The 16,503-nt window shown below is 48.8% G+C and overlaps 6 protein-coding genes and 1 non-coding gene across 7 annotated transcripts; 3 read left to right on the top strand and 4 right to left on the bottom strand.

Annotated features, from left to right (window-relative positions):
• Positions 1-86: 86 nt before the first annotated feature.
• Positions 87-3,005, bottom strand: P153DRAFT_387433 (uncharacterized protein; the record flags this gene model as incomplete). The annotated part of the gene is made up of 2 exons (XM_033670645.1): positions 87-565; positions 2,789-3,005. The coding sequence occupies 2 exons, from the start codon at positions 3,003-3,005 to the stop codon at positions 87-89; spliced, it is 696 nt and encodes a 231-aa protein (XP_033522090.1).
• P153DRAFT_t83 lies at positions 1,058-1,145 on the bottom strand. The gene has a single exon. It is a non-coding gene; the product is annotated as a tRNA-Arg (tRNA).
• A 992-nt stretch (positions 3,006-3,997) lies between the features above and the next one.
• P153DRAFT_387432 (carbohydrate-binding module family 20 protein) lies at positions 3,998-5,302 on the bottom strand (the record flags this gene model as incomplete). Its single annotated transcript, XM_033670644.1, has 3 exons — positions 3,998-4,539; positions 4,626-5,142; positions 5,204-5,302. 3 exons carry the CDS (start codon positions 5,300-5,302, stop codon positions 3,998-4,000), a joined length of 1,158 nt encoding a protein of 385 aa, XP_033522089.1.
• Positions 5,303-6,534: 1,232 nt separating this feature from the next.
• On the top strand, positions 6,535-8,833 carry P153DRAFT_343998 (carbohydrate-binding module family 20 protein). Its single transcript, XM_033666031.1, has 4 exons — positions 6,535-6,986; positions 7,091-7,200; positions 7,254-7,761; positions 7,806-8,833. The coding sequence occupies exons 1-4, from the start codon at positions 6,725-6,727 to the stop codon at positions 8,681-8,683; spliced, it is 1,758 nt and encodes a 585-aa protein (XP_033522088.1). The 5' UTR covers positions 6,535-6,724; the 3' UTR covers positions 8,684-8,833.
• A 430-nt stretch (positions 8,834-9,263) lies between these two features.
• On the bottom strand, positions 9,264-11,325 carry P153DRAFT_320117 (MFS sugar transporter-like protein; the record flags this gene model as incomplete). The annotated part of the gene is made up of 6 exons (XM_033665107.1): positions 9,264-9,574; positions 9,628-10,454; positions 10,515-10,648; positions 10,699-10,890; positions 10,943-11,064; positions 11,299-11,325. 6 exons carry the CDS (start codon positions 11,323-11,325, stop codon positions 9,356-9,358), a joined length of 1,521 nt encoding a protein of 506 aa, XP_033522087.1. The 3' UTR covers positions 9,264-9,355.
• Positions 11,326-11,818: 493 nt separating this feature from the next.
• On the top strand, positions 11,819-13,849 carry P153DRAFT_432775 (glycoside hydrolase family 51 protein). Its single transcript, XM_033672989.1, has 5 exons — positions 11,819-12,024; positions 12,078-12,272; positions 12,379-12,506; positions 12,561-12,649; positions 12,702-13,849. The coding sequence occupies exons 1-5, from the start codon at positions 11,918-11,920 to the stop codon at positions 13,842-13,844; spliced, it is 1,662 nt and encodes a 553-aa protein (XP_033522086.1). The 5' UTR covers positions 11,819-11,917; the 3' UTR covers positions 13,845-13,849.
• Positions 13,850-14,158: 309 nt separating this feature from the next.
• Positions 14,159-16,335, top strand: P153DRAFT_424277 (DNA glycosylase; the record flags this gene model as incomplete). The annotated part of the gene is made up of 4 exons (XM_033672479.1): positions 14,159-14,599; positions 14,767-15,783; positions 15,837-15,855; positions 15,999-16,335. Exons 1-4 carry the CDS (start codon positions 14,266-14,268, stop codon positions 16,333-16,335), a joined length of 1,707 nt encoding a protein of 568 aa, XP_033522085.1. The 5' UTR covers positions 14,159-14,265.
• Positions 16,336-16,503: the final 168 nt, after the last annotated feature.

The raw sequence follows: 16,503 nt of genomic DNA, 5'->3' as shown, positions 1-16,503 counted from the left end.
GACCCGCTAGAGTCTGCCGTTTCATAAGACTGTAGAGACATGCTGACGCGTGGTAAAGGCTGGATATCGTCACCCATGCATAGACTTCAGCAGATCAACTGCAAAGTGGCATCGATACTGATCCCATCTATCGATCGAATTAAGGCTGTGACGGCCGCCCCTTCGGGAAAGCTGTTGAATATTGCCCTGATATCTTTCACCATCGCTGGTGCATCATTTCCAGCCTTTTGGAAGTTTGTAAAGTCTCCTCCCAAACGGTGGTGCGCCGTGGCCTTGATCTGCAGGAAATTCTTCGGGGTTGGACAGTTGGCGGCCAGGCGGTCTCCCATGGTGAGACCACCTGCCACCAGGTCTGCAATCACCTTGGCTTGGGATCGAGCGACTGTCAATCCTCCGGCAGTGAACTTTCTTGCTGATGACCATCCTGATATTCGGCATATGACCACCAGATATTGGCCAGTAGGTTGCACGCTCGGCGTCTTGACTCCTCGACTGCCGAAATCCTCTGGATTCATCCGCATCTTCATTGCCAGGCCGCTGGCTTGTCGTATAATTCGTTCATCACCTGTGATAGATGAGTTAAGAGATAGAAAGTTAAGTAACACGTAAGGCTTACCTGAAAGCTGTTGACAACTACAACAGAACTTTACGATCCTTAAGCTACACTGAAATCTAGTGTTGTAGGCTTCAGGGTATTAGGACATTGTTGGATACCAACTGGTATCTCGTTGTAGTCTACACTTGGAGAAGTGAGCTTTGGCGGGGACGAGATAAAACGAGCCCCATCGCTGAGTCGACACATGCTAACAAGTCGCAGTGCTCTACTCCGACAACTGCTCGACGCAGTTGGAAACAAATTTAAAGTTGAGGTGAAGGCGGACAGCGAAATCTGTTGGATCGGACAGGCGAGATAAACGAGGCTGAGTGCTGACTAAGCGAGCTGACTAATGCCGGGCCAATCATCGCTCGAGTCAGCACCCAAGCTCAACCACGACCATCTCGCACCATGCAAACTTTCCAGTACCAAAAAGAAAACCTCAAGAACGGCAAAAGAAAGCGACCAATGTGGGACTCGAACCCACAGCCTCAGCCTTACCGTAGCAGATGCTTAGGAGGGCTACGCGCTACCATTGCGCCAACCGGCCTCTTCGTTTCCCATAGAGTGAGAATTTGGTCAATATATGTTGCTTGAAAAAGTGCTGGACTGTCTGGCATCTTTGGCCAGCGGCGGTAGTACTAGACAAAAATCCGTTGATTTCTCTGGTTGCAAAAGTGGAAGATGCGGGGTTTGTCTTTGTGCCAGGATCGGTATCAATCGGCCGCTAACTCCTGCGGAGCACACGCAAATCGACTTTTCCATAGTATGTACAAGCATTGTTCTACGGATCGGTATTGAATTTGTTGCAAGTCCATCTGCAGAATTGTCAGCAAGGGTTGTCTCTGTCCTTTCACTCTGGGAAGTAAGGAATGAAAAAGATGCCGGCCTGCATCGGCCAATCAGAATGAGGACCAAGATGCTAGATTATTCAACGAAAGAGAACTAAAGCTGATTCTTGGAACTAAAGCATGGTGGAATGAGATTTTGCGACTTTAAGGAAAATGTATAGACTAGACGGCGCCAGATATAAAGAATAGGGGTGAGGCTAGCCGATTACGTCATATCGCAATGCTGCCTCCCTCATCCTCAGCGACCACCGCAGGTACCACGTTCACATCTAACGATCGATTATACTTGTTGCTATAAATATTTTTCGCAGTACTGAAAACTGTTTGTATCGTTATGCACATCATTCTCTACTACATATCCTTCCTATAGCCTCTTAATTATAATGCCATCAGAGAACGGACTTGACTTAAAATTCCCTGTGAGATCAGAGTACGTTGATGAAGAATCTGTGGTGAGGTGCTTGTTGCGCTCTCTGGTATACAGCAAATCTGTTGTTTGTCGAATCGACTGAGACCACCAGCTTCCGCAAGAGTATTGCGCTTTGCGTTGGACAACAAGTCGTCTCTTCTCTCAATACGGCCAACCTGCGCCATGCGTATTCTGTTTCAAAAAAATTGACAATGAACTAGGTGCGCAACTTTTCATGTTTCTTCTCTTCTCCCTGTTCACCAGCTGAGAGGCGGATGATCAAAATCCCTCAGAATCGGCTTCGCACTGAGATAAAATCCTAATAGTCTCCTAACGATCGTCCCTCACCAGCTCAAATCAACATGGAGTCGTCATGTCTAACTAGCGATATCATGGGACACGTGTTTGGCAATCCAGATGGTTAGCACTGGTGTTGTATCATGAACTCGACTGTAATCATCATGCACACTGCTTATGCATGACTATCCTAGCCTATCACTCAACCATCGCCTGATGAGGTGCATTCTCAAACTCAAGCAAGACTCGCTTGGACCTCACTGTTGGCGAATCTACCAGTGTTTTCTGGAATCATAGTAGCAAAGCAAACATGTGCAAGTCCTGCCCAAGAAATACAAGGAATTTCTATGCAACCTTTATTCTGACCTTGTCATATCTGTTAGAGAACCTTTGCACAACTGCCAACCCAAAACTTCAGCTGTGTTCAAAATTCTTGAAGAGCATTATTAACATCTAAGCTATGACCTTGTCACTGAAATCGCACCGAAACAGTCTCCAAAACGAAGATAAGAGCATGCGGGATTTTCTATTATACTTTTTTTCAAAGGGCCCACAACCATCTCTTTTCTCTCTCCCCTCTCCATCCCTTATCGTCATGTTCTTTTCTTAGCCTCTCTACTCAAAGAACCCGCATACCCGGATGCGCATTCCCTGAAGTCTGATTGTCTGGCTCACGCATCCGTCTCCAATCGAAGTAAAGATCCGTCTCTTTGCTCGGCTCTCGCGGGCCGCCATGTTTGTGAAAGTATTTCACCTTCATGCTTCTAAACCAGCCTCTGAACTTTTGTTTGAGGATGATGATATCGTATGTAGAACCAAGGCCGATGGTTCGGATAGTGAATGCTCTTGACATGATAGGACACGGTGAGTAACGGAGTTTTGAGGATGATGATGAGTGCGGTTTGGCGTGGCGAGGTCGCTTTGAAGTCGACTGTATGTGGAAGCTTTATCACTGCTGTGGCCGTTTGTAGTCGCGCAGATGACGCTTCGGCTGTGAACATAGACCAACACTTCACAGGGTGTAGAATATTGAATCATCATCGCATGTGAACGTGTCGAATTCACGTGTTGGGTTTTGTACCAATGAAGTTTGACATCGTTTCACAGAAATGTGGGCATGTCGTATGTACAATGACGCAAAGCTGCAGACTTTTGACTAAAAACTGTACCCTTTCCAGACTTTCAATCACGTATACCATGTAGTAGACCATCGAGATCGCGAGAAAGACTCCAAGCAGTACCAAGACACATATAATCGCCCTATGGCTGAAAATGCTCTGGCGCGTTGAAGGCCGAGAAAAGATTCTATGAGTTGCGGTTTGAAATGAAAGTAAAGAGGAGATAATCGTTGCCTGATCTAAATTCTGTAGCAAGCCTGTAGTATCAGTCAATCAAGGGGGTCGATTTGAATATTTGGAGGCTGATTGTGAAATCCAGATAATTTGATTACACGACGTTGAATTTCTCCAACATCAGGTATAAATGTCAAGATAAATTCATGATTACCCTGAGAACCGTGCCTCGGCAGAGATATTGTCGATTGTAAAGCTTGATTATGTGCGGAATGCGAGTATGCAATATCCTATCAAAGACGCTCTTGAACTCGCAATGTATTTGAAGTGTACAGACATGCTTTTGAGAATCCTTAGATCAAGTCGCATGCAAGCCAACGCAAAGAATCTAAGACGAGCGCCATCGAGAAAGAGATAAGTGTGTGAACAACTGTTATTTCATTTCGAGAGTAGGTTTACAATTTATAGCCAATACGAATTAGAAAACAGAGCTTTTTTGAAACCACGACAACCATTCACGTCCCTTGGACCAAATTCACTACCTTCCTAATCGTTACTTCCATGATGTACTTACTGTCGCACCACTTGCACAAATCTTGGGAACGGTGTACTGTCTATTCGCGCCCGACTCATACGTGACAGCTCCACTGCTTTCCACCTTGATGAACTTATACTCGAAGCTAGTTCCAGCTGGCAGATTGATCGTGGTCGACCATAGCGGGTTTGATGTTGTGTACTGGTCTGCAGACAGTACTGGTGCAGAGGCAGTATTCCAGGAGCCCAGTGCCGCAATCGAGCCCACGATCTTGACAGTCTGACCAAAAGAGGTTGTAGTTTTGGACTCGAATTTCACAGCCACAGTAGGCACAGGGGTTGCGCATCCTATCGGCGAGGCTGTGGACGTGGGTTTTGTTGAAGTTGGAACGGAAGTGGTGGAGGACTTGGGTGGCGTTGGAGTTGTACCAGATCCGGTGATTTTAATATCAGCACAGGTGAGGTAGATCTGTGGTGTCTGGAAGGAATTCCACTTGAATGACAACAGTGTGTGGTTGGATGTATAGTTCGGCACCTTGATCTTCGAACTGACCGTGTAGCCTGGTGGTTGTTTCGTTAGTAGTTGCAGAAGGTAATGTTTTATTGGCCAGGAAAGCGACTGTTGGGTGTTGGTAGAGTACACTTACCGCCTGCGATGCTGGTGTAGCAAGAGTTCAATGGCGCATTATCCACACCCCGGCACTTCGTATCTGCGAATGCCTTGCATGTAAACCAGTCGTTACGCCAGCACGCCTGCCCCGGCGAGCAATCAGGACTATATCCGCACGATTGTCCAGTGACGTCTGTGCAAGGCAGAGTACCACGCACGAAGCAATCCTCGGCTGCCTGCTTCTCTGCTTCACTAGGGAGGTACGCAGGGTTAAGAAACTTGTCGACGATGCTTTGGTCCTGGCAGATGCGGTAGGAGAACATCCCGCCGTGGTCGCCGTTGGCGTCGAGACACCATTGCACATCGACGACGTCGCCGGACTTGTAAGTTATAACGGGAGCAGAGCCCCAGCGTGGACCGGGCTGGTTGTAGTCGACGCTTACGCGGGCATTGTAGCCACAGGGGCCGCTGCGGCCTACTTTTGCTGCGGAGAGGTCGGGCCATGCCGTCACGGGCTCTAGGATGGTACACTCTGGACAGGTGTCCGCGCCAGACTGTATGATGTTAGAGGTAGTGTTCAAGGACATAGTGACTGGGTTGTAGAGTATAACATACCTGTGCGTTGAGTCCTGTTCGACTCATTGGCATGGAAAGATAGCCATGTGCTTGGACACCGACTGCAAAGGCAAGGGCGTTGATGATTGAAGACCGCATGATGTGTCTTCGCCCCTTATGTATTAGGCTTATTGTGTTCAGAAAAGAATTGTATCAACGAAGATGAATGAGAAGCGGACAGAAAGCCTAAAGATTCTCGAAACTGAACACTGTTTTGTTCCCACAACAGATGGTTCTTGAGGATGTTATATACATCACAGTTCGTGGTACACTTGGAATTCGCATATGAAAATCTAGAAACGTTCTTCTACAAAATTCATGGTGCCAGCATATGGAAAGAGGTGACGGTCTGAAGCTCATGTAGCTGTTTATTGCTCATTGGAGAGAAGTCGGAGATACTAGAAGCACAAGACATGGACCCATCCTTGTGGGTGTAGAAACAGATCACAAGAGCCTGGTCAGCATGACAGCGTCGGGGTGTTAATCTACATCCCGTCGCCATGTGTTCGGATGCGGAGGTTGGTTTTCCAGGATCCTGGAAGCATACCGCTACATCCTCTAAATTATTGGTCTGCACAGTCGAGGATGCGCGTAAACCACAAGTACCGGACTCATCACCAGGAAGCAGTGTTGAGGCCGACAAGTGCCGGACGGGACGTGAGGTTATCCTGGTTCATCACCTAGAAATGGGAAAGCTTCCATTCTAGCTTGCATCAGAACATGCAAAAAGCCATTTACAGCTTCTGTTTCAGGCGTGATAGCCGTTGTTCTCCACACCCCGCATTTCACGTCCCGTGTCCACGAGACCGCGCGAGATCTTTCTAAAGCTTAAAACAAGTCCGAAAGATCGTCATGTTCGGACGATGTGTTGTGTGATACGCTTTAACTGGTCAGTGCTCGGTCCGGCGCGATTAGCGCTGTTTCGTAGAAGACTTGCAATCTTGCATTGAGGTCATTACTACAAGGTGGATGTCGAATTGGCAAATATGACTAAGCGCGAGTCGTCAAGGTCTGCACTGTATATAAATATTTCAACGGTGGAGTCGGGACGCCTATTCAATAACATTCAGTACTAAACGGGCTCTTTGAAACGAAGCTAGCAAGGGAAGAAAACGCCAAAGATAGCTAAAGTCTTATCGACTGGGTAGACTTGTCGGTACTTGCAGGGAAATTGGAGGCATTTAAGTTTTTCTGGAGCTTACTCAAGGTGCGGCCCGCTGCAAATCGGATATACGGAAATATAGCGCCACAAAAGCAAATATGTTTAATTGGTCAAGTGGCTCATGACCATACTCCTGTATATCCGCTTTGCAATGGGCCGCACTCTTTGTAGTACTTGGGCTGAGTCTCACACTTCCCCTGCTAGCTCTATTCCAAACAATCTAAATTTTTAGGGCAATCCTGAGATGTGTCTATAAGTAGGCATGTCATCTCCTAGATTGAGCATGTCATCTGGAGAGATCGATTCAACTCCTCGGCCAGCAACATCCCGCATTTGTTCTGACATCTGCCTCCGTCAAGATGTTGCTCTTCTCTACTCTCGTTGCGCTTCTTCTTCATCTTTGCTCCCTCGCTACAGCGGCAGATACTAGTGCATGGAAGTCTCGCAGTATTTACTTTGCCCTTACGGACCGCGTTGCTCGTAGCAATATCGATACCGGCGGCCCCGCGTGTGGAAACCTAGGCAACTACTGTGGCGGGACGTTCAAGGGTCTTGAGTCTAAGCTTGATTACATCAAGACGCTGGGGTTCGATGCGATATGGATCACGCCTGTTGTTGCTAGTACGTCGAACTCTTTCGTTCCAGTTATGCAGAACTTGTTCGACCCAAGCGTCCATAAGATTAGTTTGGAGTCTTGTAGGCAAGAAAGCTGACGGCATGGACAGACAGCCCTGGAGGATATCACGGCTACTGGGCCCAAGACCTATATGCAATCAATTCGAACTATGGTACCGCGGCCGACCTGAAGAGTCTCGTCAGCACTGCCCATACTAAGGTAAGCACGCATGCTACCACTGCAAGCTAGAGCATAGTCTGACCACTTCAAAGGGAATCTATGTTATGGTCGACGTCGTTGCGAACCACATGGGTCCAGGAGCGATCGCTGACAACCGCCCAACGCCGTTGAATCTAACGTCCTCCTACCATTCTAACTGTGACATCAACTACGACAACCAAACCAGCGTCGAGGATTGCCGTATCTCCGGTCTGCCAGATCTCAACACTGAGAGTTCTGCTGTTAGCACAGTACTCAATACCTGGGTCAAGTATTTGGTGACTGAATATCAGTTTGATGGTGTACGCATCGACACCGTCAAGCACGTCGAGAAGGAATTCTGGCCAGACTTTGTCAAGGCGATTGGTGCGTACGCCATCGGTGAGGTGTGGAATGGTGACCCAGCGTTTCTGGTTCCATATGCGAAACTGATGCCTGGACTGCTCAACTACGCGATATACTACCCGTTGAACGCCTTCTACCAGCAAAACGGCACATCACAAGCACTGGTTGATATGATGAACACAGTTGCCAACACATTTCCGGACCCGACAGCATTAGGTACGTTTGGAGGCAAGCTATAGGTTCTGTGCTGACTGTATAAGGGACCTTCCTCGACAATCATGACAACCCACGCTTCTTGAACCAGAAGAACGATCAGGCGCTTCTCAGGAACGCTCTTGCTTATGTCATCCTCGCACGAGGCATTCCGATCCTGTACTACGGTACTGAACAAGGTTATGGCGGTGGTGCTGATCCCGCAAATCGCGAAGATCTGTGGAGCAGCAACTTCAACACGCAATCAACCATGTACCAGGCGGTCTCGAAACTCACTGCTGCAAGGAAGTCAGCAGGTGGCTTGGCAGGAAACGATCACGTACATTTGTATGTGGCCAGTAACGCCTATGCGTGGAGTCGAGCCGGTGGCAACCTTGTTGTTCTGACCACAAATGGCGGAAGCGCATACAGTGGCCAACACTGCTTCAACTCGCAGAAAGCCAATGGAATATGGACAAACGTTTACGGCAACGGCGCGACGGTCACTGCCGATAGCAACGGTCAAGTGTGCTTGAACGTGACCAACGGCGAGCCTATCGTTCTGGTCGTAGCAGCCGCCACCGCGACCACCAAAGCCACGTCCACGACTCTTCGCACTACCACATCAGCCTGCCCGACAGCGGTATCAGTTTCTTTCACCGAGCGTGTCACTACTGCAGTTGGCGACACCATCAAAATTGCTGGTAATACGACACAACTAGGCAACTGGGCCCCAGCCAACGCTCTCGCTCTCTCAGCCTCACAGTACACATCCAGTAACCCAGTATGGACCATCACACTGAGCTTGGCAGCGGGACAGGCGGTGCAGTACAAGTTCCTCAAGGTGTCGAGCAGCGGAGTAGTGACTTGGGAGAGTGACCCGAACAGGGCCTATTCGGCGCCGGCCTGCCAGGCTAGCGCTGCGGTGAGCAACCAGTGGCAGTAAGTAAAAATATGGTAGGAATCTATAGTCAAGTGTCGGATACGTATAACGGATGCAATGGATTCTCAACCTTGATCAAACTTGAGCGCAACCTGAGAAAGTCATTTACGTGAGACTGCTTGAATGAGTTGCGAAACAACACGTGAACTTCGGACGAAATATTGCGCCTGGCTGAATTCGTCATATAGGCTTAGAGAACGATAGGATAGTCTTTCTAAACGATGACTGAAAGTAGAGTACAGAAAAGACCAAACTGTTCCATACGTCTTCGTGTCAGTATGTTTGAGAATCTGTAGAAAGCATCGATGGATTAGCCCCTTGGTAGATTTAAAAATCTTGTAAGCAGCGTGTCGTGTGTACAGGTATTGCGAACTATACTCTACCTGAATTGTACATGACATTCGCAAATCACTCACATGGCTACCTCTGGAGGCTTGTTTAGTTCGTGGTTTTCTGCAAGGGTTTGGATCTGTTTGATCGACACGATCGATCGAGTCAACATGATCGATCAACGCCGATCCGCCCATGGTATGTACGAGTTTCACATGCAACAGTTACAAGGGGTTCAAGCTTTACACACTTCAATAGTATTCCGCTGTACTACACGTTGCCTGAGGCAACCCCAGATCACTAATGACCACCAACCATACGAAGAAATCGTACTGGGAACTACCATCAATAGGTAGTAACCTCATGGTGAGAGACAGATCCCTGCTTGGCCTCAACCTGCTCAACACGACGCTCCAAATCGACACCAGGAGCCCATTCGCGCTTATCCATGCCTGGAACGAAGAGAGGCGCATTCTTGAAGAGATGGTTCATCTCCTCTAGAGGACGCTTGGCAGTCTCCGGAAGGAAACAGTAGAAGAATATCGCATTGGTGAAATTGCCAATCTGTGCAGAATGTTAGTGTTTCGTTCCCAAACTCGGGAAAGTATGCTACTTACGACGAACAGAAGGTAGTATCGCCATCCGACCGCCTCCATAGCCGGTCCCGTGACTTGGCCGATCATGGTGTTGAAAACGAAGGATATCACAGTCGCTATCGAGACACCCTTTGATCGCGTCTTGGTGTCAAAGATTTCCGCAGGAATGATCCAGGACAGCGGTCCGCAAGTAGCACTGAAGCTGAAGTTGTACACCCAGGTAATTATAATGAATCCCCATGATGCAGCCTTGTTGCTGCTAGATCCAGGTGGGAATTTGGCTAGCAGGATCGTTGCAATGATAAAGGTTACCATGTTTCCAAGGTTACCGAGAATCAGGGGCCAGCGACGTCCAAACTTGTCGATGAAGAGGATGCAGAGGAACTGAGCAATGAGAGCGATGACTGAAGAGATGGCCTGGTACTTCAAGGTCTCGTCTCCGGCGATACCCATCATCTTGTAAATGGAAACTGAGTAGTACTGGATCGCAGAAACACCAGTCATCTGAATGGAAGCCTGGATCGCACAAGCAAGGAAGACTCGGCGGAAGCAGGACCTGTCCTTGAAGAGCTCAACATACGACTTGGCCTCATGCTCATGCTCGTAGGCAATGGTCTCTTGAATTTGCTGAAACTCGGCCTGAACCCAAGGGTCGTTCACATTGCCATGAGCGTGCAACTTCGCCAATGTTCGGAGTCCATCGTCAACTCTTCCATGGTCGATGAGCCAGCGGGGCGATTCGGGGAAGAGAAGGATAAGAGCTGCAAGGACGAGAGCAGGAATGATCTGGATACCAAGAGGGGTACGCCATTGGCCACTGTTGGTAGGTGCGAAACCGACGTATGTTCCTGCGACATATTAGCAAGTGGAAACGAACAAGTCTTTGGGATAAAGCATCGGAATCTTACCATAAGAAATCCAGGCGGCAAGCAAAGCTCCCACGCCAAGCATGAACTGCTGGAGAGCAGTGACACGACCACGAATGCTTGGATGGGCCAACTCTCCCTGGTACACAGGAATGATCATGCAAAGCATACCAACACTGATATTTGAGTTAGCGTTCGAATCATACTTTCACAGCTGGAAACTCACCCAATACCGGCAATGGCACGTCCAGCATAGAGGTATGACAAACCCCTCGCGCCAGTCTGGAGAGCACCGCCAAGGCAGAAGACTGTAGCGCCGATGAGGATGGTCTTTCTCCGTCCCAGCTTATCACCCGATGGACCGGCGAATGCAGCTCCGAAGACGGCTCCGCCCGTAAAGACGGACACAACTGCTCCGCTAAAGAAGTGTAAGTCTCAGTGTATTCTGTGCATGTCTGATGAGTGCTTACGTTTCGGCTGTGGTAGGTTTGAACTCGCTGTTGAAGGACTGCGAAGCAATGACTTGGGCGATAACACCCAAATCATAACCAAACAGCAGCGAACCCAGGGACGCAAAGAGTCCTACAAGGAACTATGAATTTGTCAGAACGTACTGTACTCGAAGAACATGAAATTGTTGCATGAGCTGTATGAGAAAGGACCACCATCCAGCGACTTCTGTATCATCTAATTAGATGGCATCGATTACCTTTTGCACCTCCACCACCGAAGGCGCAAAAGGGTCGAAGACGTCTGGACTAGACAATCGGACAGTCGTGGATGGCTACCCTGCCCTCTCAGAGTTTGCAACGTTGAAGAGCCGTACCTGGTACCACTTAGGAGGGATCGCCATGTTGAAAGTCCAGCGCGTATGTCAAGCTAGATATGGCTTGGACGATGCTGCATCGAATGTCGACCCACATGAGCAGGCCACAACTACTTTATACCTTTGCATATTAATTTCATTCCCTGTCTTTTCTCGCGTGCGACCCGCGTCGCTGGGCACAACGTCGAATGACACTACCCCAGATACTCCATCCCCGCTCTGGAGAAATCATGATGGAGACGCTATCCCCACTAGCCGGTCATGAATCCTACACTCACATGGCCGATAGGTTGCACGGAAGAAAATCGCCCGAAATATCCGGAGCTTGCAATGTCAAGTGCGGCTGCGTAACCAAGTGTAGTAATGACCGGGGTGGTTACCGAGAAATACGACCGAAATCTAGGCATCATGAGTTTCCTCCAATCGGAGAGGTATGCTCTCGCCGTTCCAGTACTAGCCTCCGAGTTCCTCGATCACGCGCCCAAAGCTATCTTGGACTTCACGGTAATCACGCCGTGAAATTATGGGACTTACGGATCTTTTATGGGACTCGAGAGTCTTGAAATTAGATTCTATGCGCCTGTACAGACACTGAATTGCAACCATTCAAACATCCGTCATGGCTAGTTTCACCAGAATCGAGGAGAGCGAGAGCTCTTCCATTACCATCCATCCTTCGCATAAGATTGCTAAGGTCAACGATAATATCTATGGCGGCTTCACAGAGTACGCCACAAATTTAGCCGAGACAATGCAATTTGCTTACAAGATTATTGCAGACACATGGGACGGTGCATATATGGTGGCATCTACGAGCCGGGGAATCCGTTGTCGGATGAAAACGGCTTTCGTAAAGATGTCGTCGAAGCTTTCAAGGACTTGAATGTGCCGGTGGTGAGATATCCTGGTGGTAACTTTGTTGCTACATACCACTGGTTGGATGGAGTTGGTCCGAAAGAGCAGAGGCCTAGCAGGTAATATTGAGTCTTTTTTTTTTGTACAACGTGCACGTGTTTTGTGCTATCGTCTTCCTTGGATATCATTTCTAATTCAAAGCATACATACTAACATTCAATTTAGGCCCGAACTCGCTTGGATAGGCACCGAATCGAACGAGTTTGGCACCGATGAGTTTATGAAATGGTGTGAAGTGGTTGATACCGAGCCCTACCTATGCCTCAACTTCGGAACCGGCACATTAGATGAAGGTATTTCCGCTACGCCCTCCGCCTAATTTTTCAAGTCTAACATATTTGGATCAGCTTTGGGATGGCTCGAATACTGTAACTCGGAGCGCAACACATACTATGCTAATCTCCGCCGCAAAAATGGTCGCGAGAAGCCATACAACGTAGGTTTTATCTCCAACTCGTGATTTCCATCCAGCCTCTAATATATTGCAGGTCAAATACTGGGCCTTGGGCAACGAATGCTGGGGTCCGTGGCAAGTTGAACAAATGACAAAGGAAGACTACGCAAAGAAGGCCTACCGATGGGCAAAAGCTCTGAAACTTCTGGACCCAAGCATCATTCTCATTCTATGTGGTGAGACCGGCTACTCATCCTGGGACTACTACGTTCTAAACCAGTGCGTCAAATGGGACGTCCACGGCTTAGCGGGCGACAACACAAAGTCTCTCATCGACATGCACAGTATCCACATCTACACAGCAGATAAAGAGCACCTGCCCAACGCTACCGCGCCAAGAGCTGCAGAACGCGCCATCCAGATGGCAAGTGCACTGATCGATCTCGCGCGCATTGAGAACAAGGTCCCGGAGACGGTGCCCAGGCCAACGATCTGTTTCGACGAATGGAACGTCTGGGACCCTGTGCGAGCACCGGGTGAGCTGGGCGCAGAGGAGAAGTACACACTCTCTGACGCACTAGCTGTTGCAATCTTCCTGAACGGGTTTATCAGACAAGCGAAGGATATGGGCATGGCGAACATTGCGCAGTCCGTCAATGTCATTTCCCCTCTGATGACGACCAAGGAAGGGTTGATCAAGCAGACGATCTGGTGGCCGCTGCTGCTGTTCAGCAAATACATGCGCGGTCATACTATTGCGCTGAATGTCCGAGCTCCGGAATACACTGGTCGGACAAATCCTAACTGGGTCCGTGGAACGATCGAGACGCCATATCTCGACTGCAGCGCTGTTCTCGGGGACGACGGGTTCGTGAATCTGGCTGTTACAAACGTCAGCGAGGACCAAGACTTTGAGGTTTCCTTGGAGGGGCTGAAGGCGGAGAAGGTTGAAGTGTACACTGTATCTGGAGACGACGTTCAGGTTGTGAACACGGAGAAGGAGCAGAAGGTTGGGATCAAGGAGTCTTCGTGGGATGGTAAGGGCAAGTTCAAATTCGGAAAGCATTCGTTTGTTTTGCTCAGGTGGAAGGATGGGAGCGCTGAAGCCAAGAAGACTGTTCTAGATACGGTTTCTGAACACAAGGCTGCGGTAGAGAAGGTGTCGGATGTTGTGGTTATACAGGGTGAATCTGTGCCCTCGTTGGTGGCAAAAGACACAGCGGTGAAGGAGACGTAGATCAGTCAATCTATCATCTTCAGTTCTTGATCCGGAAATACTGTTGTCGATAAAATTCTGGTGGCAGATCAAAGGTCTTGGAGTCTAGAAACGTGAGATGCTGGGAGATAGCATAACGCGTAACATCAGCCTTTGCACAGACTCCGCCAATACAGTCATCTGCGTACTACTTGATTGTTTATGCGTGAATGCAGCCGTTATTCTGGCAGCACGAATCGAGAGTTCTCTGAGAGTTGGCGTACGGGAATGATCAAACGTGGGTAATTTCAACGGACGTGATGTCATGAGTCGCAAGCGCGCTAGCTGGTGTCTTCACCCCTGCATTTCACAATTGTGATTTATCCAATCTGTCGTAACCCATCATCAGCATAGTCGTTGACAGCAGCATCAAGCCAAGATTCAATCACGATTGCGACACGTCATGCCACCGCGTAAGAAGCTACCCGCGTCCGCACCAAAGACGTCAAAATCAAAACCAAAAGCCAATCCCAAATCCAGCATCTCAGAACCCGCGCAACCCCTCTCAACGGCGTCTCTACCATTGCGCGCTCATGAGTCTGCGTACCACTATGCACTTCTTCTTAACGACAGCACAGCATGCGACGCGCTGCTGAGTTGGTTTGGACGCGTCGAGGAGACGCGAAGCATGCCCTGGCGCAAGAAATGGATTGATCCGAAATCGTATGAGGGGAAAGAGAAAGAGTTGGGAAGTATCTTAGCGAGAAGGGCGTACGAGGTTTGGGTGTCTGAAGTTAGTAAGTTTATGCGATTGAATGTTGGCACAGGAGAAGGCGACGCGACTCGTTTGGTTTGACGCGTAATCACGTGTATCACGCGTGGGCCCACGAATATGTTAGAGTTCATCAGAATCGGCAATCTATGAGGACATACAATATTGATATCTTGCTTACTCAAAATTCAGTGCTTCAACAAACACGAGTGTCCACAGTCATCCCCTATTTCAATACATGGATATCGAAATGGCCAACTGTTCAGGACCTGGCTCAAGCCAATCACGACGAAGTACTCTCCGTCTGGAAAGGCCTTGGATACTACTCTCGAGCGACTCGCCTGCATGAGGGAGCACAAGTAGTCGTAGGCAAATCCTCGAGCTCTGTTTGTCCAATCCCGAGCTCAGCGATAGAACTTCAAGAGTTTCCTGGCATAGGCAAATACACTGCCGGCGCCATATCTAGCATCGCATTTGGCGAAGCCGAACCCGTGCTTGATGGGAATGTAGCGAGAGTCTTGAGTCGACAGCTCGGTCTATATGCGGACGTAAAAGACAAGAAAACTTCAGACCTTCTTTGGGAAGTAGCGGATCAGTTGATCAAGTGTGTATCAAAATATCCGGAGATTAAGAACAGCATTATACCTGGACAGTGGAATCAGGCGCTTATGGAACTCGGTTCAACAATATGTACTCCCCGACCAAAGTGTGACGAATGTCCGATTCAAAACACGTGTAGAGTGTATAGCGAGGCGCAGACATTATCCGACATGGCTCAACCGCTTACGATTCCCGATATCGAGGATGCGTGCAATCTATGCGACGCAGTGGACATCGAGGACATAATTGCAGCTCGAGGAGAAGATGAAGACGACGATAAACCCAAGTCCGCAAAGAAACGGAAGATTGCTACAAAACAACCCAACAACAAAATATCGCACTACTTTGCCATTGGTACACCCAGCGCAGGTTCAGGTGACGAGACAAAAGACGAAGAAGCTGCTGACGATTTGCGAGTCGATGGAACAAGAAAGAGAAAGGCCTCTGCACCTACTACACAGTCGAAGTCGATATCAGCATACTGCTCGCTCTACCCAAAGAAGGTGGCGAAGAAAAAGGCAGCTGAAGAAGCGTGTGTCGTGTGTCTTGTTGAGCTGCGTCCGTCAAAGGGGAGTAGCAAGTGGCTGATTGAACAAAGACCGGCAAAAGGTAAGCGTTGCAGTCCGGCTCATGGATACTTTCAGGCTAACATATGCCCTCAGGACTACTTGCCTCTTTATGGTATGTACACCCTGGTTACATCTTGTCTACCCTGGTGGCTCTACGGACAACTCCTATCTGGTCATGGCGTGCTGTATCAGACTGTGATAGGCCGTACTCTCCTTTTCTTATTCGTCGGACTTCTGCTAAATATCCCACCATAGGCAATTCCCCCAAAGTACAATTCCCGTTCCAAAAGATACACCTAAGGATCGCAAGACTTCAGCACAAGCGTTTGTAGCGGATCTTGACGCCGGCAACATTGATCTGAGCAAGGCGCGATATGTTGCAAGTTTCGAGCCATTGGTTCATGTGTTCACGCACCTTAAACTTACCATGAACGTCCATCATTATGCGCTCAAGATCGACAAGGCTGATGATGTTGATCTGACTATCAGCGGTACACCACCACGAAAATGGGTGAGTACCGAGTCCATGGATCATGAAACCCTATCGACTGGCATGCGCAAGTGCTGGGATCTCGTCGTAAAGAGTATCTGATTTCATATCAGCACCTGCTTGTTTCATTGAACTGCCGGGTGCGATCTGCAGTACCCATGCAACGTTATCTTTCGCCAAGTGCATGCATATGGCTCCCTCTTGGCTCCCGCCCCACTCCACCCCGGATTCTAAAGGGGGAAGGAACGATAAGACGAACATGGGCAATGC

Source organism: Dothidotthia symphoricarpi (assembly GCF_010015815.1).
Source record: "Dothidotthia symphoricarpi CBS 119687 unplaced genomic scaffold P153scaffold_14, whole genome shotgun sequence".
NCBI classification, from domain to species: Eukaryota; Fungi; Ascomycota; class Dothideomycetes; order Pleosporales; family Dothidotthiaceae; genus Dothidotthia; species Dothidotthia symphoricarpi.
This window is presented reverse-complemented; position numbering and strand designations above follow the sequence as displayed.

Excerpts from the sequence above, each read along its gene's own strand:
- P153DRAFT_432775 (XM_033672989.1), top strand. The coding sequence starts at position 11,918 with ATGGCTAGTTTCACCAGAATCGAGGAGAGCGAGAGCTCTTCCATTACC. Across the intron at positions 12,025-12,077 it reads ATCTATGGCGGCTTCACAGA|ACACATGGGACGGTGCATAT; the intron begins GTACGCCACAAA and ends AGATTATTGCAG. Across the intron at positions 12,507-12,560 it reads AACCGGCACATTAGATGAAG|CTTTGGGATGGCTCGAATAC; the intron begins GTATTTCCGCTA and ends TATTTGGATCAG.
- P153DRAFT_343998 (XM_033666031.1), top strand. The coding sequence starts at position 6,725 with ATGTTGCTCTTCTCTACTCTCGTTGCGCTTCTTCTTCATCTTTGCTCC. Across the intron at positions 6,987-7,090 it reads GATCACGCCTGTTGTTGCTA|ACAGCCCTGGAGGATATCAC; the intron begins GTACGTCGAACT and ends CGGCATGGACAG. Across the intron at positions 7,201-7,253 it reads TCAGCACTGCCCATACTAAG|GGAATCTATGTTATGGTCGA; the intron begins GTAAGCACGCAT and ends ACCACTTCAAAG.